We start from the raw sequence: 26838 nt of genomic DNA on the forward strand, positions 1-26838 counted from the left end.
TGAATTTGATGTAATTTTAACTTGTGTCAATCATCCAACTTTACTTAACGGACTTCAAAACATTCAAAATATTAATCATAATTCACTGATGAATACTCTCACAACACAGATAGATGCACAGAATTTTTAGTCATTTTATTTTTATATTTTACTTTGGTAGCTACGAATAAAAATTTGATATATTTGAATGAATTTGCAATGATTAGAATTAATGTGGTTTGAATTTCCATATTGCAGATAAAAAAAAATTAGAAGAATGAGTTTGCATGGCAACAGTCCTCACAAAGAAACAGTGACAATCTGTACACTATATAAAGCCCAGAATACTGAAGCCACGAAAGATGGCAACTACTGTGAAATATGAGTGTTATTATGCCCAGATGAATATGTTACAGTCCAAAGTTTATTATCTCTTGGATGCAAGTTCCCTAACTTAACTCAAATAACTATCAGCTGGGGAAAAGTTCTGTTCTTCAGATACTGTAGTTTTAAGATTAAAAGAATTTATAAGTTATCCGAAAGCTGCAATTCAACATCTTCTATGCTTATTTTCATACATAACACATAATAATTTCTATCTGAAATTAATACAATAAACCATAAAGTCTTTTTAAAACACTAATTATTTTAAACATCACCTTGGTTTCCACTTTAGCATAAACAAACACTATAGACATATGTTTTCCTTTTTCTAAAATATTTACAGGATCTATTAAAAGAACCTGAAAATTCTTCAACTGTCATATCTAATTTACTTCCCTCCTTCTATTTTTGCTTTATTTTCTAACATATTTTGTGAAACAAAAAATCCTCCAGAATACCATGGTATCACAGATTAACAAAACAGATATAAAAATTGCAGTAATAGCTCACTTGAGATTTTTATTACCTTTATGTCTACATAAAATTGAAAGAACCTACAAAAATGAGGAAACAGCTGAAGGGCAAAATCAAACTGTTGCCTTTATTAGATGCAAGTGTAATGTCTTTCAGATAAAATATTTGTAGGTGCCACAGTCAATCAAGATTTCAATGGAAACTAAAGATGAATGCACTCATGCACAAAAGGCATGTGTGATAATCATGATGAACAGAAAAGATAATGGAAAATATCCCAACCTTTCCTTAGGTTTAATTTCCTAAAATTTATGTATCAACTGCTGCTTTGACCTAGACAACTCACCACCTTTGCTGCATTATTTTATTATTTTAATGATTTATTATTTTAATTATTTAATTCAAGAGGTATCTGGTTAGCATAGCTAACCTTCTTGAATAAACTTCTTCTTCCCCTTCAGGTGTTGCAGTCCTAATTAAAAATAAGTTTAATAAACATGTAATTAAATTTGAAGGTCTGATTTATACACTTTTATTAACCTTTATTATTAACTCAGTTGCAGCCACTAGGTTGCTTTATATTTTCACCATTTTAGAATACTTTACTGCAAAACTCTGAATATATTTCAGCAGGCAGCAACTGCAGCATGCAAGGTCACAGGTGCCTTGTACTCCACGAGCATGAAAATCATCAGAAACGATAACTGCCCCCAAAAATCTGAAAGTATATGTCACAGCAAGCGTAAAGTACATCACCTATGCTTAGGAACTACAGTATCATCTTCCAGAATCTATTCTGAGCTATTAGCTGAACCAAGAATACTTTACTCACAGAAATGTAAGCTAAAATACAATAAAGTCAAACACTAAGCTGAGGAAATGCTGGAGATGCTTGTCTATAATCTTATAAAGGTGTTATGATAAAATCTTACAGCATGCAAACTTTCCTACAGAAATCCAGTTTCACTGGATGTAACAGAATAAGCAACTCTTTGAAACTGTTACCTATCTTCACTGTTTATTACCTGACTATATGTTTTATTTGCCATTCACTGTTCAAAAGACAGTTCTGAGGTAAGAATAATTACATTTTTTATCACAGAAAACAGATTTCTGTCACCAAACTGGTCTCTATAACTTGAACCAACCTATAAACAATAGTTATGGTGGAAGACTCACTTGATTGCAGATGTGCATCGGACAGGAGAAAGTAACACACTTCGGCAGGTTCTTTAAACACAGCGATTAGTAAAGATCAAGGAACTGGGTTCCTGCTCTGGAAGGAAGTACGTCTGTGTCCCTGATCCCTCCATGTCCCCCTTTGCCCAGCCAGTTCCAGTCCTGAGAACTGTTGCTCTGGATGACATGGAAGTCCCCTCTATTCTCTTATCCAACTACATTATTCCAACACTAGGTCATTAATCCCTCAGCACAACCTATCAGCCCCTGAAAAACAGTGGTTTGGGGGATTTTCATTTCTGTCCCATGCCTTATGCCTCATTCTTCCTAATGCATTATTGTCAGCATTCACCAAAAAATGTGATCCAATGGATAATGAGTGTTGCTGAAACGGTTCCTTCTGTTCAATCTCTCTTTCAAAAAAAAAAAAAGTTTGGACATGCACTCGTTATGGAACATTAAAACCGAAATAGTTTTGTAATTCTGCAAACGGTAAGCAACCAATACAAAACTCTGTAAGAAGCATCGGAGTAGCCACGCCACTTCAACGGCAAAGTCTGTTTACCCAAGAACCCCGTTTACAGCAAAGGTCAAAAGCAGATGTAGGGATAACAGTTAAAGTACCATGAAACCTTCACCTCCTCTTCCAGGACTACCTGGTCAAGGCTCAAAAGCTTGCAAAGACAGCTGTGGCTTCAGTGTCCCCTTTAACAAATTTCTGGATGCCAGGGTCATCCAGTCTCTCCTCGATTCCAGGTAAACTTCTGGATTCTGAGTTCAGATTGTGTGAAGAAACATGACCTTATGTTTGTTTTGAAACTGCTGAGAGACTTCACTCCCAGGGAGTCTGCAATCGTGCTGGAAAATCTGATGAACACCCATTCTTTAGACACCTTTTTCATACCAGTTATCCCAGACCTTTACCATACCCCTTCTCTTTGACTCTTTGCTAGATTGAAAAGTTCTAGCTTTCTGAACATTTCTTGTTCAGAAAAGCACTATTATTGGTCTTTCTTGTTGCCCCTCTCTGGACCTTTTCCATTTCTCCATTTCTTTCATTCTCTACTCTTTTTCTGTAACCCCTAAAAATAGCTATTGAACAACCTCAGCATAACTCAGTTCCAACTATGCAGGCTACAACTATCACCAATTTGTTCACTAGTGAATCCTGTATGCTTTAAGGTGTACATATAAAGATTTCTGTAGTTCACACATTGTAAAAGAACCTGGAAAAGACAAAATGAGTGATATTGTTTTAAAATGCAATGATGGATAAATTTAGGAGTATTTTAGGAGTGCAAGCACAGGACTTTGCTTTCATGTCTCAGTGATACGCACCACAGAACAATAGTGTGTGTTTTGTAAAACAGTGCATACACTATCTTGCTTAAAAATATCTCAGAATAATAATCCTGCCCATATAAATGCATACAAAATGGATCTGAAAAGACAATACAGTTATTTTCAGAATTTAGTCCTCACATATGATATCTAGTTACCAACTTTCAAGAGCATTTCTTACATAATATGGTTAATAGCAAGCTGCTAAATGCGTGCTGCCACAGCAAGAAACGCATCTAATTGTTCTTGTATTCATAATCAGCACTCTTAATCTGGAATGAAAAAGGGAGCTTAGCAGGACTTAAAATAAACCAAGTTACTATGTGAGATCAGACATTATTTTCCTACAGATAAATAATCGCTTAAATCTCTTCCCTACAGCAGTATCTTCTGCTCCTTCACGAAGGAACCTCCCTCACATTTGGCTGAAACTGTCTAGAAGATTCAAAAGTTACAGGGCACAAAGAACTATTTAATAAGGGAAGAAAAGGGGTTAGAGGAGACTATACTATCAATAAGAATCTAATAAACAAAAAGAACCAGCTGTTCTTCAAGCTTCCTTTTCATATGCTTAACCAAACTAAACGGGGCCAGTACAAAATTAAATACTTAAAAAAGACAATTGTTTCTTAAAAACTCCCCAGTGCTAAGCAGTGTTCCTGGTTTGAAAACACTAGAGGCAAACACACACACTAGAGGCAAATAAAAATGACACAATGTTAAGAAAGAATAAAACACAACTGGCAAGCCAAGGACTAGGCTTTTCACTCTCCCGCAGGCTTGTCCTCAAAACACCTTAAATACTGAAACACTGAAAATATTACCTTGAGCTAGTCGTTCAAGACGTCTCCCATGCTCCGGAGGAATAGCGTACCTAAAATTCACACAAAGAAAAAGTGTTTAAAGACATAATTACTAAAGAAGCCATAGTTTCATATAAGCTAAACACTGGAAAACACAGAAACCAGTAAGACTGAATAATGAGGAAAGGTGCAGCCTGCAGGAAAACTACTGATTTTGTTATATTCGAGAAAGCTTTTTAGCTTATTTCCAGCTTAAACATTATATAGTTCAAGAATGCTGTACTCACTATGTAAAATCATGCATAGAGACAATATTTTACTGGATTTCACCACTTACTATTATTTCAGTTAAAAGAATATGCAGGTATTTTTATTTTCCAAGTGAAGCAGAAACTCATACAATAGAATGAAATCCAATTCATTCAGGATTAATTTCTATGAATCTGACCATGCTTTGCAAGAGCTCAGCAGAAAAATATGATCACTAAACAAACTTCTTTTTTTCCTTACAGTCAATGCTGGGGAATAAGACAGTTTGTAAATTGCAAATCAATACAATTAGATTTTTTTTTTTTTAACTCCAAGAAACAAAATTTCTTTAAATTCAGTAATTACACAGTCCTTAGAAACACTCTACTCTTACAATAAACTACTCTTGGAAGATTTCATAACCTGTTTACAACAAATCAGTAAGAATGTAACAGAATTAGAATCATCGTTTTTCCTTTAATGTTTACTACAACTAGAAAAATTTATATTATTGAAAAGATGAAGTTTCATTCTGTTTTTCCAAATGCACACAAAATGCAAAAGATTAATTTCAGCTTAGTTATTCACAGATTTAGCGACACGTTCACATTTACTATATGCATTAATTAGTCTGTCCCCATCAACAGCCTGAACATGATATAATTAGCTTCCACTTGAGTTTAATAGTGTAAAAGATTTGGACTGAATCTTCTCTACAACAATATGGTTCAAAAAAGGGGGAAGAATGAGTATTTGGCAGTACCATGTAACTCAAAGCAAGCCAACATCCAGCTTTCTTACTCCTCCACGAGCACGTATTTCATTCGTCTCCTTTGTCAACCCACAAACACGTATGATTTGACTAAACCAAGTGAAGCACCCTAGGCCCTCCATTTTGCACAAGGAAAAAGCATCTCTCCTCTCCCCTGTGTCTCAGAGATACCCCCTGCACACCCTCACCCCACCACTACTCTGCATTACAAGAGGAGCTGCAGCACAGAATCTGCATCCCAGAAGATGCTGCTCGCAGTAACCATGCCCAAGTTCACTGACAACCCAAATCGTGCTAAACAAAAGGAGAATTTCAGCCTGACTCCACTCAGCGTTTCGGTTTTAATCAGAATTTCATTATCTCTCCAAAATGAACTGTTTCTCCCCATTTGTCTTTCCAAACTGTTTATACGTCTGTCCTCTGCTGCATATTGCACACGCACCGGTGTGTACACAGTAATCTAAAACACGTTTGCATCTTTCACAGCCCAGTGCAAACTGCTGTGCATAGCTCTGTGTATTGTACTATGTCGCTAAATTACACAACTCCATAAAGCAAAACCAAAAGAGACAGTGTGTGCATCTGGCAAAACAGCTCTAATTAGACCTTTCTTTGCTTTTCATGTCTCTAATTAGACTGAGATTCTTTCTAAAAAGTTACTCAGTGCAATTTATTACATTTTTATGATTCTATGTGGCCGCATGCTTCCACTTGTACATATGGGCATGTAGGTACCTTAAGAAAACTTAGGACACCTTAAAATGTAAAATTTGACAACTGAAATCTCAATATATCACTTGTAAAGATAAGACATTTGATTTGAAAAAATTGATTGAAACAGGCTGTACCTGTTTATTTAGCCAATCTAAAAGCTGTCAAGCAGTAATTCATTAAACGTACGTTAGTTTTATTCACTGCTCTTTTTTTTTTCTGGTGACACCATCTTCTCCATGATCTTTTGTTTCTTTCCACAGAAACACTGTTATTTTCCACTGTTATTTTCACAGTTAAGTGACCAAGACGAGAAACTCAGTGTAGTGACACACATTAGGAAGCTGGTTTTACTCTCCAGATACTTCTGGCTAATGACTTTCCTCAGTCCCAAATGCAACTTATTAGAAAACTGAGCTTCTCAATACATGAGCATCTACCTCGGACACCAGACAAATTATGACAACATGAATCTTATCATATCCTTAGTCTATAGCACAGGCAAAGCTAAACACCCAAGCCCTAACTCAGGTGTAAGTCAATGAAACTATGGAAAAGCTCAAGGAGTACAAAAACTCCTAAAAGGCATAAAGGCTCTTCTCCTTACTGATCTCCCCTGTGCAGCTGCAGCGTTACAGCTTTTATAAAGCTTGTGTCCAACCTCTTTCAGCTACACTGCCAGAAAGCTGCCAATACTTGATTTCTCAAATTTAAGGCCAACTCGTGCCTTGTAAACATAGGGAGAGCGTGTTAAATGCTAAATCACTAGGAGGAAAAGAGAATGTTTCTTAGAAACAAAACAGAAATATACAAAAAGAGAAGGAAATAATAGTATAAGTGTTGATGCCAAGTAGCTTTTAATTTTATTAGTTCAGGAAGACATATCTGCACAGAGTCTTGAAAGGACAGACGTATGACAGAAACTGAGTTCACCACTGCTCATCGCTAGCGTCGTGCCACACAGGGTAGTTGAGGCAGGTAAGGATGTTAAACTCTCTTCAGGGGCATCTGCTCTGAAATGCACCATAATGCAGCAGAGCAAGGTTATGGCCAACAAGATCACCACAAACAATAATCAATACTATATGCAAGTCAGGATTTTTTGACTCACAAACAGAAATATACCTGATATTTCCACTGTATTTTCAAGCTTGAATATTTTACATGATATCTCAGTTTACTTTAAGTAAGCTGACACATTCTCAGCCTTTTTTGTTTGTTTGTTTGTTTGATAAAACCTCAGTCTTACAGAATAACATCCGCTCTTTAACCATGAACCAGCAGCAATATAAGCTCACTGTTCTATCTATATGCTTCAGCCCCCTGGAGGATGCAATAGCCTAGTCCCTACGTCCACTCAGTCATGTCTTTACCTCAAAAATGTGACAGTTGACCAAAAAAAACAGTAGACTCTATGGGGAACATGGCTGGAATAGCTGCTTAACAATTTTCATTACTACTTTGGCCACTATTAACTTTATAGTCAGAAGTAGAACCTTAATAACCTTTGATTTAATGCTGCCTTCACGTTGTTTTTTCTCTGCTCTATGAGAGTAAATTTATTTTTGTCTCCCTGTGTAACAACTGCTATTCCACTACAGTAAAAACAGAATAAATTTACTTCACACGGCAAATAAAATCTGGTACAGGAAAAAAAAAATACTAACAGTCAATAGAAATGAGTATAGACATCTGAGTTTTATTAAGAAGGTTTGGAGATTACACTGAAAAGAACAAGCACAGCAATATGCCAAGAAAAATACTCCTTTTTCTTTAATTAGGGAATCTTCAATCCCTCACTTAAAGATACTCATAAAAGCATGCAACCCACAAAAGAAACTCAAAAGAGAGTGTGAATTAAAACAGCAGCCTTCATAGGTGGCAATAACTAACAGAATTTTTGGAAGGCACAAGGCAAACCATGTAATGTCATCACATCTCCACAGCAATATCTACTTTTTTTTATTTTCATTCAGGAGACTGTTGCATGAACATCAAGTAACCTATTTCACAAACAAGGCTTATGGAAAACTGGACTAAAAATATCTATCAGAGCTGACAACATATGTTTTGAAACAACAGCAGCGTATGACTATTTTTAACTGTAACACCTATGGACCTTTTTGCATATTTTTCACAACCTTCACACTTTTTCCCCTCTCCTTTTAACAAAGTAAGGCATAACCATTATTCTTTAGATAATGAATGTAGGACATGAAAAAAAACTGTTCAAAACTTACAGATATCTAAAAAGGAAATTAAAAAGGTTAATTTCTACACTGCATTTAAAATGAGACTTAGGAAATGGCAAGGAGGAAATAACAAAATAAGTTTTGTTCAGAATGTTACTATATTAACGTAATTCCACATGAGAAAATAGGACATGGAAAATTACTACCTTAGCTGAGTTTTAAAGAAAATTTTTCAATTTAATAATTTTCATCTCTCTCCCACATCTGCATCCGGCAAGTGCTCAAGAAGTCAAGCTTTTCAATTCTGGAAACCAATTCTCAGTTCCGTTACATGTTAAATCAGTGCGTATAATTTGAGACTGTGTATTTGTGATACTACGACTTTGCCTGTTTGTGATATTAACATAAGTAAACTCAAGCACTGCTTCTTTTCTCAATCTGAAACCTTGTAAAGGCCCACTAATGCCTGTAAAATACACACAAATACACAAAACCGAGAGGGCTTCAGAAGAATCATTTGTTTAGAGGAAGGAAGATACTTTAATGCTTTTTTTTTCCCCTCATGCTAGCAAGTTGCATCGAAAACATGTAAATTCTCTGGAGATCCTGATTCTATTCCCTAGTCTTGAAGTCTAACCACTTACCTAGTGATCAGCTAGCGGAAATCACAGAAAACTTCCACGTAGCAGATGTTACAATCTAAAGACTCCTCTCTTTCTGTGTACAAACAACTTTCCTCTTGCATGACCTTTCTTTACTCCCACAAGTCTTGTACTATGAAACAATTAAGCTCCAACAGGCTATAGGAAGACTGTAGCCCCATAATCTAAAAACTAAGGGACACTGTTAGGAGGTAGGGGGTCAACTCCTGAAATAAAGAAGGAATTGAAATAATATCCCCTCTTTCTTTTTGATTCTAAACAGTAAGGAGTTTTACAGAAGAGGGAAACTCTCATCTACTCTTCTTTGAAGAAGTGAGCAACTCGCTAGCTCCGACAGTACGACCTAAGTGCATGACTTCCAAAAGCATTTCTGAATCTGATGCCAGTTCCCACAGCTCAATGTTAGACGATTAAGCCTTGAGATGTGAAACATTCCCCTCTTCTCAGAGATGCCTCCTGGCCAAGTTCTTCAGCTTTCCATCCAGTACGCTGCCCGCAATGCAGCTCTCTTCAAAGCACCTCGCTTCAGGCATGGACACTGTAGAACTTAAGGGCTTAGTTCAGGGTTACGAACTTCTCTCAAAAAATGATGAAGGTTGGAAGGGACCTCTAGAGATCATCTAGTCCAACCCCCTGCTCCAGCAGGGACACCCAGAGCACGTGGCACAGGGTGGCATCCAGGCGGGTTTGGAAGATCTCCAGAGAAGGAGACTCCACAGTCTCTCTGGGCAGCCTGTTCCACTGATCCGTCATCTTCTTGTGGAACATCACCCTAGAAGTTAAGCACAGCTCATGACCCTAAATCTCTTTGCTGAGCCAGTGCAAAGTTTTCATGAAAAAGCACCAGATGATCTGCATTTGCTTCTCAGTTCATAATAAGCACATTATTTAAGCTATTCCCACTTTTGTTCTGTGGTATATCTTCTTGGGGAGTTCTCATAAAACATGACTCAAAAGAGTACCACATCATATTTGTCAATTGCAATGTTTGTAAGGCCAAAAATAAAAATAAAGGTAATAGAAGAAGCTCCCAAAACTTCTTAAAAGATGCCATCAAAATAAATAAATAAAAATCCAGTCTAGAGCTGCTAAGTCCTTTAAAAACTATATTGCCTTATTTTTAAGACAGTAATATGGTAATATTTATTTTAAAAAATGAAATGGAGTATTACATCAAGTCTAATGCTACCACACTTACTGAAACAAATATTTTACACACAATAATTTAAAAAACCTACGTATTCTACTTTTACAGCTAAAATGAAATACAGGAATGCTACTTTTTGTCTGTGTCAAAAATATGACTTTCCTTTTTCATTAGGTCATAGCACAGACTTGGTGGAAATCTTACATATTTCTCTATTTTGTCTTTCAGTAAGCAGAGAAGCCTGACTGCATGCTGGCTATGGTTACTGTGGATTTGCCATTGAGCAGTGTGTAACAGAAAGAATCAGAAGGCATGAGGTAACATTCCTACTAATGCTGCTTTAACAGCATCAGAATTACAAAAGGTTTCACCCTGCCCTACATAAACTTTTATATAAGCATCCTGTTAATAACTAGAGTCCACCCGACTGCTTATACAAAAAACACTTCTATTTCCAAGTTCATTCCAACATAAAGATTGTAATTTAAAGACATTCAAGAAGGAAATTAAATCCCAGTCCTGACTCAAGGGAACTGAAGCAAAAGGTCAGTGGCTTCACTCGCTGCAAATACCAAAAGCCAAATACCTGGAGCGTGCTTTAGGAAGAGCACAGAGCCCCAGTGTCACTGTTCAACAACCACAGCACCCTTCTACAATGCATCATCATTTTTAACTTAGTGTGCACATTTCCCTGGAAAGTGAATTTTACTTTAATAGCAAGAAAAGCAAAGTTGGAAGTGACACCTTTAATCTCCTCTCCGAAACACAAGGTACTGTCACACTTTAACGAGGAGTCAGCAACAGTACAAGACCTGGGCAAACTTTTTGACACCTTAGGTGCACAGGTAGAAAGATCTCTGCAATGCGTGGTGGTTTTTTTCTTTTTTTTTTCTTTTTTTAAAGACCCTTTGAGTTCACTTTGAAGATGGAGAATGTAGGCCGTAAAAGCTGCTGGGAACCTCAACCAGGAGATGACAAATCCACAGTTTCCATGAACAGGAAATAAGACCCATATTTGTCATTAAAAAATGCATCAAGTTAGCTAGAAAAGTGTATTTCCTCCAAGTATGATATGGATCAGCACAAAATTCTATGCACTCGGTTACTATACTGACTTCCACACTTCTTTGCCTTATGTCTCTCTAGTATTTGGAGCAAAAGGAAAGACAAGAAATAGTGAATGCAATTTGATATGCTCACAATACAGATAAGGTAGAACAGGTCATGAAGTTCAACTAAAACGGGAGATTTTGTACCGCAAAGCATATAAAATTAATAATAAATTAATTTAAATCTTAATAAAATTAAGTTTGAAGTTATGAATAAATAGAAAAATCTAAGAATTCCAGCTTACAAAATAAAATACAAACAGATAAGCAGTTAAAACACAATTTCACCAGAACAGTATGTGGGAGTATAAAAACTCAGTCAGTCTACTCAGTCAGTTTGTTTGTTTTGATCTGTGCCTCACAAAATAATATTACAAACCTTAACCACATGAATACCATTGTTTTAGATATCAGAGCCAAACAAGTTACTTCTTGTAACAGAGATTCCCTCTTATGGTGCTTTTCAAATATATAGTTCTACTGATACTACAAAGGTGAATTGTGACAGAATTTGTTCATTCCATCTGTCTCAGTAGAAACATCAAAAACCACAGACCGAGAGTCAACGTAATTCAACACATTGGTCATTAGCTTTGGAAAACTTGCTTTTCTAAATTATCTTATTATCTTATGCTGTTCAAAAACACAGAAGTGGTCACACATATTTTAAGTTTTTAGCATACAGGAAAGCTGGTAACTTCCTTCCAATATGCAAATGGCTGCATATTTGGCCTTATTGAAAATACTAACTTATACCAAGAATTATCTTTAAGAGAAAACACATCTTCCTGACCTACAAATTCAATGTTATTTACCAGATATGGGACAGTACTTCTACTTTAGCCACCTTTGTAGTTGCAAGTTTTATGAACAGAAGGAGTATCTCCCCTTTTTCTCTTAATTACTTTCAAAAAGTGCTTTCAATGGCTTTATATTTCTAAGAATGCAGATGAAGAAAAATTTGCTAAAAACATGTAAATAGAAACTAGAAAAAATAGCAGCAAAAATGGTTGCAACTAAATTGCAGATTACTTTCTAGTTTATAGGTAAACAGATAGGTAAAGGCTTGATTCAGACTGCATTTTGAAAATTATCCAATATATCCTGCAAAGCCACTTTCAGTATTGGTATTTTGCTTAAAATTGCCTAGCAGAACAATAAAAAACTGTAGGTTCGAAGAGTCCTCTGGATGTGATCTAGTCCGATCTCCTGCTCAAAGTATGCCTAATGTCAAAGTTAGACAAGCAGTCTTCCTAAACGACCTGTCCCAATTTCACTTTGATTTTTTTTTCCTATATGTAATTGGAATTTCCCTAGTTGCAAAGTGTGATTGTTCCTACTTGTCCTTTGTAGTGCCTGTGCATCACTGAAAATCATTTGATTCCATCTTCTCTATATCACAGTTTGCAATCCTAGACCAGTAAGAAGGTATAACCTTTACAGAAATTCCCAAGTCTACTATTACACACATGTAACTATTAATTGATAAAACATGGAATAATTTGCTCCTAAGGAAATAAAAAGTTTTCGCTTACTTCATCTACATATGTTTTGTAGTTTGCATAATAATCATCTTACACTTGCCTATATTGCTACCTCTTTTAAAAATTAAAAAGTCAAGTTCAGCACTAAAGACCAAAAGAAAAGTCAGAGTTCAGAAAAATCTATCAGGTCTCAGGAAATATCCCATTGCTTGAAAAAATGCTTAAGATTTAAGTAAGCAAGAAGCTTCTTCAACGCAAAGTCTCCGTAAATTCTGCACCACTCATTCAACCACATTATAGGCATAAGTGCAAAATATAGAGAGAAAAATGCTGAAGAACCACAGAAAGACATAAAAGTGCTAAAAATAATAGATAAAAAGATAAAAAAAGAAAGAGCCAAAAGAAACTACTCAAGTCTCAACATTTACTGATACATTTGTCTTCCTATGTTTTGGTATTTATTGGTTTATCAATAAAACTTGAAGGAAAAAAACCTCACCTTGCATCAAGAAAAACTCATCAAGAGAGCATCATCAAGAAAATTCTGTGTAGTAAGTAGTCTGTATCATCTTTTCTGTCTTTCTGGTAATTTCACGGGGACTGCTTTTCAATGCTGCATTTTATATTATTGGCCTTGCAAATAACAGAAGTGGTCCGGAAGGTTTTATCACTCATTTGGCTTTTTAGGCTATATGGCAACTGGTTTTTCAGTATAGCAGAATTTCCTAAGGGAAGTCAGTAATTATATTTGAAATTTGAAACTTGCAACAGGGGTGAGCATTTTTGACAGGCTTCTACTTTACTTTCTATAGTGCTGTATTAAAAGCTGCTTTACTTGTAAAACATGCAGTTTCCTCAGCACTTTACCAGTGCTGAGAATCATAGGCTTCGTTCTCAAAATATGCAGCCAAACGCCAAGGTGGCCACTGGACAAGCAAACTGCTTTGTGCTCATCTTGGCGACGTCGGACAGGAACCACGGAGCTCCGCTCCCACCTAGCCAGATACATACAGTGATTAAGGATAATGCCATCAGATGCAAGCCAAATCCCTGTTGCACTAAATACTTTACAAAGCTCTGAAGCTGTCTTATATCTTGACAGGGGGGGTTTTAGTTATAGTTAATTGCTATTTTCAAAATTACACAGCTTCAAACCAATAAAATGTTGTTAGGCTAAACTTGTTATTTGTTCACAGTAAGTGTAATTCATTGGTTTTACAGTTGACAACACACAATTTACACACTGCAAGCTCTCTAATTCCAGACACTGGGCTCACAAGCCCATGCCAGGCCTAACAAGCAATACTTGCTTTACAATGTATTTAGTATATATAAATCCAATAAATAATGGATTTCATAAAAAGTTTATTTCCTCCTTCATTGCAAAAATACCTCTTGTTTCCAAGCTACTTTCTAAAACTGAAAATCAGGTTTCACTTTCAGCCTGCTCAGAAGTACTGTTGCCATTGCCACCTTCAGCATGGCCTTTGACACCACTTCATTGCCTCCCTTCACTAATGGTCACATCTCCTCCGAAGCTCTCCTGCTTTATGGACAGCTCACTTCCCTAACAAGTGCTTGCCTGGTTTCAAGCACAGTGATGAACCTTTGTCTGCACTGCTGATATACCTGTACACCATTTGTTTCTGATTACGCTCCCTTTCTTTCAGGTTATATTCTTATTTGTAACTTCTCTGATAGCTTTCAACCAATCAGTGTAGCTAATACTCTCCTCTTCAAATTTAAGCATATACACCTCCTCACTTCTTATGGAAGTTCTGTATTTTACTGCTACACATTAAAACGCACTTTATCATTTTCTTTACCTATTTTTCACAATTTTCCATAAAGCATAACTAAGAAACATAACATTTTTTTCAATAGTACACATAGTTTGTGCAAAGATAGTAACATACTTCCACTCATGCAGAATTCACTTGCCCAAATTTTGATCAGCCCTTGTTAGCCGCTGATCACACTGAAAATCCTGTTAACAAAACCCTGGAGGATTTGCAAGAATCTTTACATTTCAACTCTCTCTCTCGTACATAAACCATTTGATTTACTGTATTTGTTCTAAAATCACACAGTGTTACACCTTCTCTCCCACATATTTCTGTGCAAAATTTTAACCACTATTAGTATCAGCTTCCCATCGTTTTATCCCACCATAGACATAACCCCATCAATAGCATTCAAAACTCTTTCCTCACTCTTCTCTTAATGAGGGAAGATCCTCAGGTGATGGTACACGTCCCACTCTGGCAAATCCACAACCGTATATTCTAGCACATTAACGGTCGAGCTGCTCCTGGAAGAACCTTAGGCAGCATCAAGATTTGGCCCGAGTTTGTCACGATCCAGTATCCACTTCCTCCAGAACAGAGAATTCCTGAATCTAAGACACCTGCTTTATTACAAGTTGCACCGTGGATTCTCATAACTCTGCTCCTTTGAAATTAATCATTAAACTGCTGCGTGACACCCTTCTTCCTTGGTTCACCTGGTTTTGGCTAAGCTCTCTTTCTCCAAAAATTAGGCCTTTTTTCTTGACATTATCACAAAAATAGAATTATGTTCCTTTCTGCAGCGTGTAATTTTCTTTATTTTACAGCTGAACTCCCTGTGAGATATTCTGTGATACACAAAATGCATTACATGTTTTGGTGTTTTTTAACACAACGTGTTGTATCTTGCTGTTTCCAGCATGCCACAGAAATTAAAAAGTGACCAGAAAAGACCAGACAGAATGTCACAGAAAACATCCTCACAAATTGCTAAAAAATATCTGTTTGTATTATATTGCCAGTTTACACTATGTACTTTTCAATAGTAAGTAACGTATCAGACTTTTTATACAGAAAATAATTCATATCTCCACCGTAAGACATAAATGGTGAACAAAATGAGCACAGTTTAAAAAATATTACAGCCTAAAATAAAATACTCAATTACATTCTCCACACTTCCTTACTCTTTTTCTCTAACAAAATAAGAATAAATGAGTCCAATTACTGTTATATTTCCAACATTCACAATGCCATGAAAATAATTGTTTTGGGCTTGCTCAATAAGCACTTTCACATATTCACTGTTAATATACTTCAAGCAGATTTACATCATCCTAATCCTTCAAGAGCCAGGAAATTCCCATCAACACCACTATTCTTCATACGAGTCAGATAAACAGCACAAAGAACAAGCACTGACTTCAGATAATTAATACACAGAAATATTTTCAAAAATGCAAATAGCTTATTCAGATTTTTGAGTTCATAAATCTATAAACTGAATCACTATCTATATCTTATGCATGGATCCAATACACATACTGTAATGAGCTATCTAGCATTATTTTGCTATTACGCACTGAAATCTGCTCTCTATAGAAAAGTATTCATTCCCAAGATCAGCTCAGTATTTCAACAACATGACACAAAACAAAACTCCTCAAACTATCAAGTGAAACAAATAAATCCTCTTTAGTTTGGGTCTATAATCCTGAAACAACAAGAACATGGAAGAAGAAAATATTTAAGAACAAAACAAATTGTACTGGAATTTTTAATAGTGACAAGTAGCCACATACTTAAGTATCAGCAAGAAACTGAATTAATAAATTAGGTAAATCACCAATCACTTCAATGATGCTCCATGGCAAAAAAGATGGTTTCTAAGAAACTGTATAGTAAAATGAGGCAAAAGTTTCAAGATGTTTTCCTCCCTAAAAAAATTCCGAAAGAAAAATTGCAGTAAAAATTGTCTGGCAGCAAACAACTAGTAATAGATTCTATTCCTTTTTCCTTCAAATTTTTCCTCACTACATCCTTCTCTCTTCTCCCCTCATATTGTTCTGTTAATCAGGACTTTAGTTTTGTTAATTCATTTTTTCTTTCCACTTATTTTCTGTCTTCAGCATTTTTGCAAGCAGAAAGTAATATAAAAAGCAAAAATATGCATTACTCTCTCTCTATATATATATATAAAAACATATATACATAAACATCCATATTTATGAGCTAGCAAATTTAGACAAACTTCTCCCTGTGTTTCATATAAGGCAGCAAATGTATGCAAAGTATATACAGATAAGTTTTTTTGCATAACTGTCGATGGTAAAACTGCACAGAAAATAGGAAGCAATGAAAGTTGATCTGAGGCTAGATACAAGTAAACAACGAAGGCCACGGATAACACTATAGCCGCCAGTTTTAGGGGCTGTGTGCAAGCCTGGGCTTTGGGGAGGAAGTGATTCCCTTCTCCCATCACATACAGAACACACTGCCCACCACGCTTCTCCTCCCTGTTCTCCATAAAACTGACGTGGCTGCCTTGGAGAACTACACAGATCACCAGAAGACTGAGGGAGGAAGGTATTGCTGTCCATGACAGGCTATTTCCATCCTCTACAGAAACACTCACTTAAAATTTTTAGATGGCAGACAAGATCTGTACACTCTTAAGGATCTGTATACCTTTATCTTCCATTCTTTGGAAGAATGTATTACACTAACATGATAACATTTGGTACACTATGCTGATAAATGAACAACACCAGCATTAATTACTACAGCATTCTTCCTTCTAAGAGTATGTATATAAAAAAAAAAGGTAAAATTTAGTTCTCTCTGAACTTTTTATTCAGTGTTACATTTCCCAGACATATCTAGTTAACTTCATAGAGTCACATATACTTATATATACATATAATGTTTTCGCACTGGCTGCAAACACAAGGATTAGTTATTTTCATTAGCAATGTTTTTTAAAAATAGCGATATCCCTACTGGCTTAAGAGAGTATATTTTTCCTTTCTTCCAGTACATCTACATTATTGGCCAACAAACATGATTCAGGAAAGACTTGTAAAGGAATTCGTATCCACCACTATCTCTTCAAAAGATGAAACAGATACTGCTTAATGGCTTTGTTTATCTGAATGTGTAAGCAAATATCTGTAAACTAGAAGAGCATTTATCAACTCAAAGCTTCTTCAAATTAATTCAAAACAAGTTTCTTCAAGAAAACAAAGTATTTTTTGGTGCAATCATTGTTTTAATTAAATTGCACTTATTTCCACAACAAAACATTATTAATCAATGCAAAACTGACTTGCATTACTCCAAGAAGCCATGCTTACTTCCTCTATCTACACAAGACATTCAAAGTACAAGAAAAAAGATAAGCTTAACGCAGTTGCCTAAAAACACACAGCTGGCCAATTTACCTCTCTACAATAACAAAAGGTGAAAAATTATTTCTTTTAATTTGCCATTTAAATATATATGGTGTTTCACAGGTCCTTTTCTTCTGCATGGATATAAAATAAACAAATAAAATAAAATCTAATCTAATCTAACAATGCCTGCAGGAAATATCAGCTACAAAACTATCCATATAGTTTGGGTGACTAGAAACTGCCAGGACACAAGGACTGCCTATCTTTTGTACATCTTACTAATGCTTTTATAGTCTTTTTACAATATCTTAAAAAAGATTTTATGATCATCACAAAAACATGGCTCTCAAATATAGAAGTCCACAAACATATTAGTATACTACATCCTGTGAAATATTGATTTACATTTTTCTCAAGGGAATAACAGGATAATCAACTAAAAAAGTCTAAGATTATGGATAAAAAAAAGAAGCTTCATACTTACATACTACCTCCAACACTAAATCTCCTTTCCTACTTGTACTGCTAAGTAATGACAGAAGATGTGCCTGATTTAGTGCATGTTTAATATAAAGCATGCAGGGACTCTCAAAGGTCTAGTCATATATCTGCATGAATTGAACCTAAGAGACCAGTTTTAAAGATGCCTTAGAAGAGTTCTCTCAAACAGTATGCGGAGTTCCCAACTCATTAAACTTCTCAAACTAATTCACTACTACTTTTTTTTCCTATTGAATTCAGACAAGTCCTATGTATATTTTAGCCTTTTCTTTTAAAATAAAAGTTTCTGTTAATCAGATGGTTTTTTACACTAACAAATACCACCTCTATCACAGCATTCTCAACTAAGACCAAATATGAGTTTGATGGAATACTACCTTAACTCTTTGCTTTAGTCAGAGCAAACAAACAGAAAAAATAAAAATAAAATAAAAATTTAAACTTGCCATGACTTTGGCTCCCCAAAATGAAGATAATTAATACTGTAGAGATCCATGTCTTCAGTGTGCCATGCAAATGTTGTTTTCCACATTCCAAAATAGAGATATGGGGTATTTACACCCTCAATAGAAATTCCACACTCTTCTCCTACAACATCCAGTATTGTGTTAAGACGAGCAATATTCCATTCCTCAACATCCTGAAAAAGACAGGTAATAAATGGATTAATAATAATAAATTAATGCAACCTTATTTAACAGTATCACTCAAAAGGTACATGCCTGATCCAGAGTTTCAGGAAACTACAGACTACAACAAACTTGTAAATACTATGGCAGATTGCTGAAGTTACCTTTAAAAAAAATAAAAGAATTTTTAAAAAGCTTGTGACTTTTAGCAGGATTTAGATCACATTCTAACATTCTGACTCCTAGATGCTAAGAGTAGAGAATCTGTAGAGCTTCATGTATGCTAAAGCTTCATAAGGCCAAGGCATTAATCCTAATAAGGATTATAACTCCATCCACAACACAAAGAAGATCAGCAAAGATCTTTGATGAGTGAATAGCTGGAGGACACTAACTTTCACTGGGTATATCTATGGTTTTAAATTACTTATAACATATTAAAACAGTGTATAAAATCGTTTAATGAATGGTAACTTTACCATATGTTCTGAAGGGCATGAAAAATAAAGCCATTACATCACTTCAGAGATATTTCTAATCATAATGGAACAGTGCACAACAGAGCACTTCTGGAAGAAAAAAAACTGATTTCATGGGATTTCAGCTGTTTTTCTTCTATTATTGCCTATAGAACTTGTGTATTAAAAGCCCTGCATGAAGTTTTTGTTGTATTTCAGGTTCGCCCACAAAGTGCAGTACTAATCTCAGGTCATACAGCATGCAAAAATCAGAAGAACCAAGATCAAAGCCACAAAACTGAAAAGCAAGATATTACGTTTCATTATAAGAGGAGTCATTAGCACCTTCAAGAAAAGCACTACTGGGTGCACAGTCAGTCAGAAATAAATAAATAAACCCAAGGAATAAGAGCCAAACTGTTACAAAAGTCAATGCAGGTAGCTTGCCTTACTGAAAGTACAGCACTTGAACACGTTATTAACCACCACGCCACACTGCACAGTGCTGGCTCCCTGCTCTAGCCCAGGTGAGGGCTGCTGGCAGACTCAGCAGATTAGGGCTAAAAAGCACGATAACACATTGAATGCAGCTGAACATCCGCTGAAGGAAGTGTGTCCAAGGTAAAAGGAGGGGTAGCAGATTGTTAGAACTCTGTTTTCACTTCCTTGCCTTTAGAGATTTCATATCAAGTATGCTCTGTGTGCAGCAACCAGAACTGATACAGAAGACAGTAGCTTCTGTATGAATCTCAACCTTTTAGTTGAAGAACCACCGCTGACTATTTCACTCAAAACCAAAACCTGCACTTAAGTTGTCCAGGAACTGAAACAAAGGAATTTTATTTGTAGAGCGAGTTAATTCCCAATAGCATTTTTCTTTTAGGATTGATGCATTCATGTGACAGAAAGGACACTTGGTCTTAAAAAGAAAAGAAATATATATGATAAGCACTACCAGAGCAAACAAAATAAGCACATTTGAATTAAAGACAAAATGCCAGCAAAATCCTACCTGTCAGCAAAGTAGAATGTCATGAGATAAAAATTTTGTTTGAAAAAATGAATTATTTGTTCTTCAAATTAATTAGCAGATCTGCTTCAAAATAAATACAGATCTTTACAGATTTTGCTATTTTGGATAACTAAAGCCTATCTCTTTAGGTATACATAAAAAGGCCAGCTATTTAATACAGAAAAATGAGGACAATAACCTAATCATGGAGTCACAAAGTCACTCACATAAGTTTATAACACAAAAAGAAATACACTAGATAAAAATCAACCATTAGTCAACTTTCCATCCACTTTCTGACAGTGGCTAATATCAGATATCTACGGAAGAGTCCAAAAACAGGATTAATGTATTAATACTTTTCCAGGACACTTTTCCAGCCTTCAGCAATCTGCAGATTAGAGGTTTCTCCAACCAGAGGTGGTATAGTTGAAATCTTACTGAAATCTTACTTTGTACTTACCAACAATTAAGTGAATTTTAGGAGGAAAAAAAATAATAATTTTTTAAACACCATATCTCATTTCCCTACCCCATGTATAAGCCACTGTTGGTCAGCAAGCAAACACACTGCTAGTGTTTTGTCCCTGACACAAGAAGCAATCATCCAACGAATAGAAAACGAGGTTGCTTCAAGATACAGAACACACAAAATACACAACCTCTGCAGGAAACACGAGCCCTTTCCTAAAGATAGTATCAGACAAGCTGTAGAAGTTTAAACTTTAGTGGAAATGCTCAGTTTGCCTGGAAGACTAAAAATAACACTAGTTTTAACTCTTTCCACTATCCTTGAATTTTTTTTTAAGTTTCATTTTTACATCTAAATTATTATAGGTTGTTATTTTGCCTCGTGGATATTACCTTTTTAGTACTGCAGAGTGCCAAATACAAGCTTATCTTAACTTTTAATGCAATATAAACTTATCAATAGCTATGAAACTATATCAAAACTTTATATTTGCAATGCAACAATAACTATCACTGTAGTTTAATAAGTTAAAAGAATAATAATACTTCTCGAAATTACTTCTCAAAGTATATTTTAGAAGGATATTTCATATTTGATTATCAGCATTACAGCAATAATACACAAATTATGAAACGTCTCAGTTTAGCTAGTAATTTCTTAAAAATATAAAACGCTATCTAGACATTATAATATATTCAATATTAAAGTATTAGAAAAGTAGTAAATATGAATTATGATTCTAACTTGTATCAGAATATTGACTTTAAATAATTTCAAGGGTAAAGAAAATATTTTAACTTATCCTGATTTTTGATGGCAAAATCTTTAAAGAATACCTATCATGTACTATTTGAAACAGTATCAGGAAAAAGCTGAAATACAGAAAAAATATTTTCTGTATATTCTGTATTTCTGATTTTTTTTTCCTGAATTCACTACTACAAAGAAATAGCTTTCCAATACCAAAAGCCTGTTACAGCCTATCATCTATGGTCTTTGCTACACAGCACATTAGACTTGCTTTGCACTTCCTCACAGAAATATTATCAAGGTACCAGTTCATTCAAGAGACAACTAGGCCAATCTTTTTTAATTTGTTGGATGACTCAAACTTGCTGTAAATTGCTGTCCAGAGTTGTTATGGCTCTTTTACCTCATCAGAGCCAGGCTTTAATGCAATGTTGAGGTAAAACTGGAGAGCTTACAAAAAGCTCTCAAAGATCTGAACACCTGGACAGTTTGGAAGGAGCTGATCCATTCATTTTCTGAAAGACAGAGAGAAACTGCATTTCTCAATATCTTGTACAAAAAGTCAAGTTCAAAATTTTAAACAGAATGAAGACCTCTCAGAAAGGCTCCACATGAAATTAATTTCCATCTATTTCCCTTTTTAAAGCAATTACAATACTGTGTATACATATACGTACACACATAGTACAGCTATACACCATGTTTATTTAACTATATAAATCATAAATAATAAAGTTCTATTGCTCACACTTTCCTTTCATAAACCAGCCAGTCTGTCTTTATGAACATGATTTCTGTATGTATATGTTAATTCACAAAATCCTCTTTCAGTGTTCAATTTTTCTTTCAATTATCTCATTGCTTCATTTCGATAATAACTTCACAAAAAAGAAATCTGCTGGACAAATAAGATTAAAAAGCCCCTATAACCAACAACTCGAAAAATAAGACGTTAAAAAAAAGAGTAATTAAGACACAGAATGAGCAGATGTAGGAAAAATATACAGGAAAAAAAAATGTGGTTGGTTACCGACCCATCGTACTTTCTCTTCATACTCACCCACTCACAGCCACAAAAACAACTTTAAAAATGCCAGATTTCTATTATTTCTTCAAACTTTTAAAGTACAGAGATATGCTGTGATCAGAATTTCTACACCATAAAACACCTGTTGTGAAATGTAAGCAAACTTCCTTGCTTAATCCAGGTTTTCTCCTCAGTACCATTTCAGGTAGGACTTTTGCTTTGCAGCACATTTTAGAAGGGTGAAAAATCCACAAGTAATTAATTCCCTTGGAAAGCACTTATGAAAAACACATGTAAGTGAGGGAATGACACCTTGACCTCTGCGATGGAGAGGTCATGAAGACAAAGGATCTCTCAAATAACCACCTGCTAAAATACTAATGCTAATAACAAAGGCCGCTTCAGTGAAGCAACCCACCTTCCCAAATTTGCTCTCTCATTCAAAATTTTCATGGTTCTTTCTTGAACATCCCTTCTAGTCTCACATCTTTTATAAATTTCACATCTTCTATAAGCTGTTCCACATCTTTACTAACACCACCAGTCTTAATTCTTTAATGAGGGAAAATATGGTGAAATTATCTGATAAAGAAAGCATAAAATAAATCACAAGAAGGAAAACAAGAATATTTGATCTCTACACAGTGACCAAAGATCTAAGCCAAAGGAACAGAAACAGTTTTCACTTTCCTTTTTTTTAATTGACAGTTTTTCACTCCAGACATATTTTGATACCCCAAAACCCATTAACCTACAAATGATATATTTCCTTCTAGCCCAACTGGTTTGTCTCTACCAAAGGCTTAGGTTAAGCTATGACACCAATGCTGTTCCTAATTCATCTCATGGTCAAATACAGACTCTATAGCTCAAGTTAGTTGGTACTTCAAAATCAAGTCAGCTGGTCTACCAAAGGAAACAGCTGGAAATTCAAATATATCTGACACACTTTAGAGTTAGTATGACATTAGAGATGTAGGTACAGTACTATTTAGCAAGATTAATCAACCCTTGATTTAATGAATCTGCTAATCCAATCACTTACATAAGATATGGGAGAAACAAGCATAATGACTGTCTCATTAGATGGAATAAGACTAAGGGAATAAGAGAACAAGACAGGAGATGAAGAACAGTGATGAGACAGGCAGGACAACAGCCTGCTAGAGGAATTTGTCTTTGAAGATCGGCCCATGATATATACACACATCTTTCCCACCTTTCTGTGAGGATCATTGCTTGGGAAAAGGCTCCTAGAAACAAATATAATGAATTTGAGCTTCTAATGTCTGACACAAGGAGACAACTTAATCTGCAGCCTCAGTGGCTGGTGGTGTAATTCCAACAACAGCTAGCAGCAGCATGGATTTGGCAGTAGCTCACCAGCACAGGCACAGCCCAGAAGACGTAAATGAACTGCACTCTCCAACTTGCTCAGAATTGTAATTGCCAGACATGCAAATAAATTATCATATGAGAAACAAAATTACTCCCTTTGTTCTTCCTGATGGGAACAGCAACTTTCTACAGCTGTTTCACATTCTTAGTCTAGACTGGTTCAAGTCGGTATAAAATTCAAGCTGACTTGCAAGGAAGACAGCTCTCTTGGAATAACATAATAAAGCAAAAATAATTACTTTTCAACTTAGCTAAATTGAGAAACTGAAGGAAATGATTGAAGTGACTGAAGAAAGTGATTCAATAATTGTTTGGGAACAGATTAGTAACTGAAGCTGCTGAACTGGTGATTTATTATTGACATTATAAGCTCTATACTGTACCAGGAATATTAATTTATAGTCAAATCCATATGACCTCATAGCAACAAAAAAAACAGAACCTCAAACAAAAAGCTCTAAGAAGGCTTTCCAAGTCACCCTTAGAATTACAAATTCAACAAAAATAACGATCTTCGCAAACTAATCTTTATTGCAGTGCTTCTCTGTATTAGTTACCTGTACTGTCTCTTACAAAGCACTGTAATTAAATGTAAAAATAATGAAAAAAGTTGCAGTACAGAATAATACTTCAAGTAAACATTCAGCTATCTTGAATTTATTTTCTACAAAGTTCTATACAGTGTACAGATCACTTGTTCTCTCAGGATATTTCCTAATTCATAAAGATTTTATCTAAATTCAAAACTGACAGCTAAACATAAATACAACATTAGAGATACATAAAAGAGGTTCTAGGGAAAAAAAATGTATCACAGGAGTTAGTTTTGGATTACTGATAGTCATTGTCAAATTAAAAAACGTGCATTAATAGCTTTGTTCTCTTCTTATTTCCTTCGTAAACATTTTACAACTTCGCCTTCCTTCCAATGCCTTCGAAATCTGCCATCTGCTCTTCTAAGAAAACAAAGAACACTGCACGATCTAGCCTCTTTCTAGCACAAAGCTGGCAAGGTGCTGGAATACACAAGTCATACTATTTCTTAAATAATCTAAATAGGAAATAATAATCTAAATAGGAAAAAGCAAGCAAGATTTCATCATCGACTTGCAGCATAGCAGCATTTCTCACCGAATTTCGTGGTGCCAGTACATGAAAACCTGATAGTTTCACCAAAAAAACAAATCTACAAACTGTGCCTGTATCTAGCATTTTAAATGGAATTCTGCAAGACACTTACTTTTTTTATTATTATTAAATTTAAGGTCTACTAGAGCACAATGTTTTCTATGAAATACATTTTGTGAAAAACATACGTCTGTCTCATTAATAGGCTGCTAAGACAAATTAACTGTCATCCCCTTTCTCCTGTGCTTTGCCCAAAAAACTACATAATTATTCACCCTCTTCCACCCAAATAATGACTAAACCAATATAAATATTTATAGAATAATATAATTATTATATAATAAATATATATATATATAAAATAAATAATATAAAAGCCGTACCTCAATTTAAAACCAAATCAGAAAAATAGTCTCTTAGGATTCACTACCTTCGAGCAAGCAGAAATGAAAAACACTGCTTGCCCAAGTGCACCATCTGGTGGACAAAAATAATTTTGGCAAAAATATCCTAACAGGAGAAGAAATATTTCCAGCAGTGGTATCCAAAACTTCCCAAGCGATAATTTGGTAACATAGGTTATTCCTCATTTTCCTCCAGATCTCACTGAGCTGTATAATCTGTTGCCCCATTAACTATTCAGTCTGTTTACACTCTTTCCTCAGTCTCTATTCCCTTCGCTCACATTTCTCCTTTGTTACCCATTTATTTTTATATCACACCGATTTGATCATAATCGTCTGGTCCTTTTGCTCTACTATAAGCCGTGCAACTTCTTGCTTCCCCACTACTTTATTCCCTTCTGCCTACACCTTTCAATATTTTGTTTCCTTATCCTAATCATCTAACATTGCTTATGAGTTCAGATCCAAGTTAAGATCATTTCCCTTCTTTTTCTTTCTTTGACCACTCTACCTTAACCTCCCAATCTAGTGAGAGTGCAGTTCCATGAGAGGGAAATCTCTACCCTTCTCTTTGACCAGTTAGCACATCAAAAAAATCTGCCTTCATTTTAATTTCAGGAAGCCATCTTCAGTAGATTTTAAAGACCAAAGAAAACAATTAAAATAATATATATTATCTGCTAATGTAAAAAAAAAAAAGGGGGGGGGACAAGCAAAAAACTTATTCTACTTACTGAAAGAAACACTGTTATCCTATATCCCATTTTGATTTCCACGAACCAACCACTCTCTATCTTGAAGTGTCTCTTTACCAAAACAACCCACATCAGAATCTTTGATGATTTCCTAACTAATTTTTATACAGCTGTTTGGACACACAAAAGAATTTGAACTTGCTCCTTTAAAAACAACAACAAAAATACTCATGGACATCTACTGCTGCCTCTCAAAGACTTAACCTACTGAAGAAAATCAAACCATGCTGGCCGGCTGTACTTATTTTTGGACAGAATCATTAAGCAATTTGTCTTTTGCCAAGAAATACGAAATATTAGCAGGGCCATCTGCCACAGGGAAATTCAGCTATTTTTAAAACTACCGGAAAAGAGAATAACAGATAATATGAAGTAACTCTGGAGCTCTACACAGGGTTGAGAGATTGCAGGAAGGTTTGCCCTGTATTTTGCATGACCTCAAACTTTTCCTGAAATCTTGCCGTTTCTTCTGTAAGTCTCATTACTTAAACAATCCTTTCAGTATCTAATTCCTGTTGTTAGTTACACTGCAACTCGATACCAAAAGACATTCCATATTTCTTCAAGTAACAAGATCTGTATTAACAGTCTCTGTTACTCCCTGGTGACCTATGTCAGTTACCAGCAAAATTCATTTCC

The 26838-nt window shown here is 35.3% G+C and overlaps 1 protein-coding gene across 1 annotated transcript in view; it reads right to left on the reverse strand.

Annotated features, from left to right (window-relative positions):
• The window catches only part of KDM4C (lysine demethylase 4C), a 236854-nt gene that overhangs the window by 193130 nt on the left and 16886 nt on the right, over positions 1-26838 (reverse strand). The window contains exons 5-6 of the mRNA XM_088537506.1: positions 18613-18806; positions 4182-4231 (exon numbers count right to left, since the gene is read on the reverse strand). Of these exons, the coding sequence (XP_088393632.1) occupies positions 4182-4231; positions 18613-18806 (244 nt within the window). The remainder of the gene's footprint in view (positions 1-4181; positions 4232-18612; positions 18807-26838) is intronic.

Source organism: Tinamus guttatus, unplaced genomic scaffold (assembly GCF_059628265.1).
Source record: "Tinamus guttatus ecotype Peru unplaced genomic scaffold, ASM5962826v1 Tinamus_guttatus_pri_ptg000794l, whole genome shotgun sequence".
Taxonomy (NCBI): domain Eukaryota; kingdom Metazoa; phylum Chordata; class Aves; order Tinamiformes; family Tinamidae; genus Tinamus; species Tinamus guttatus.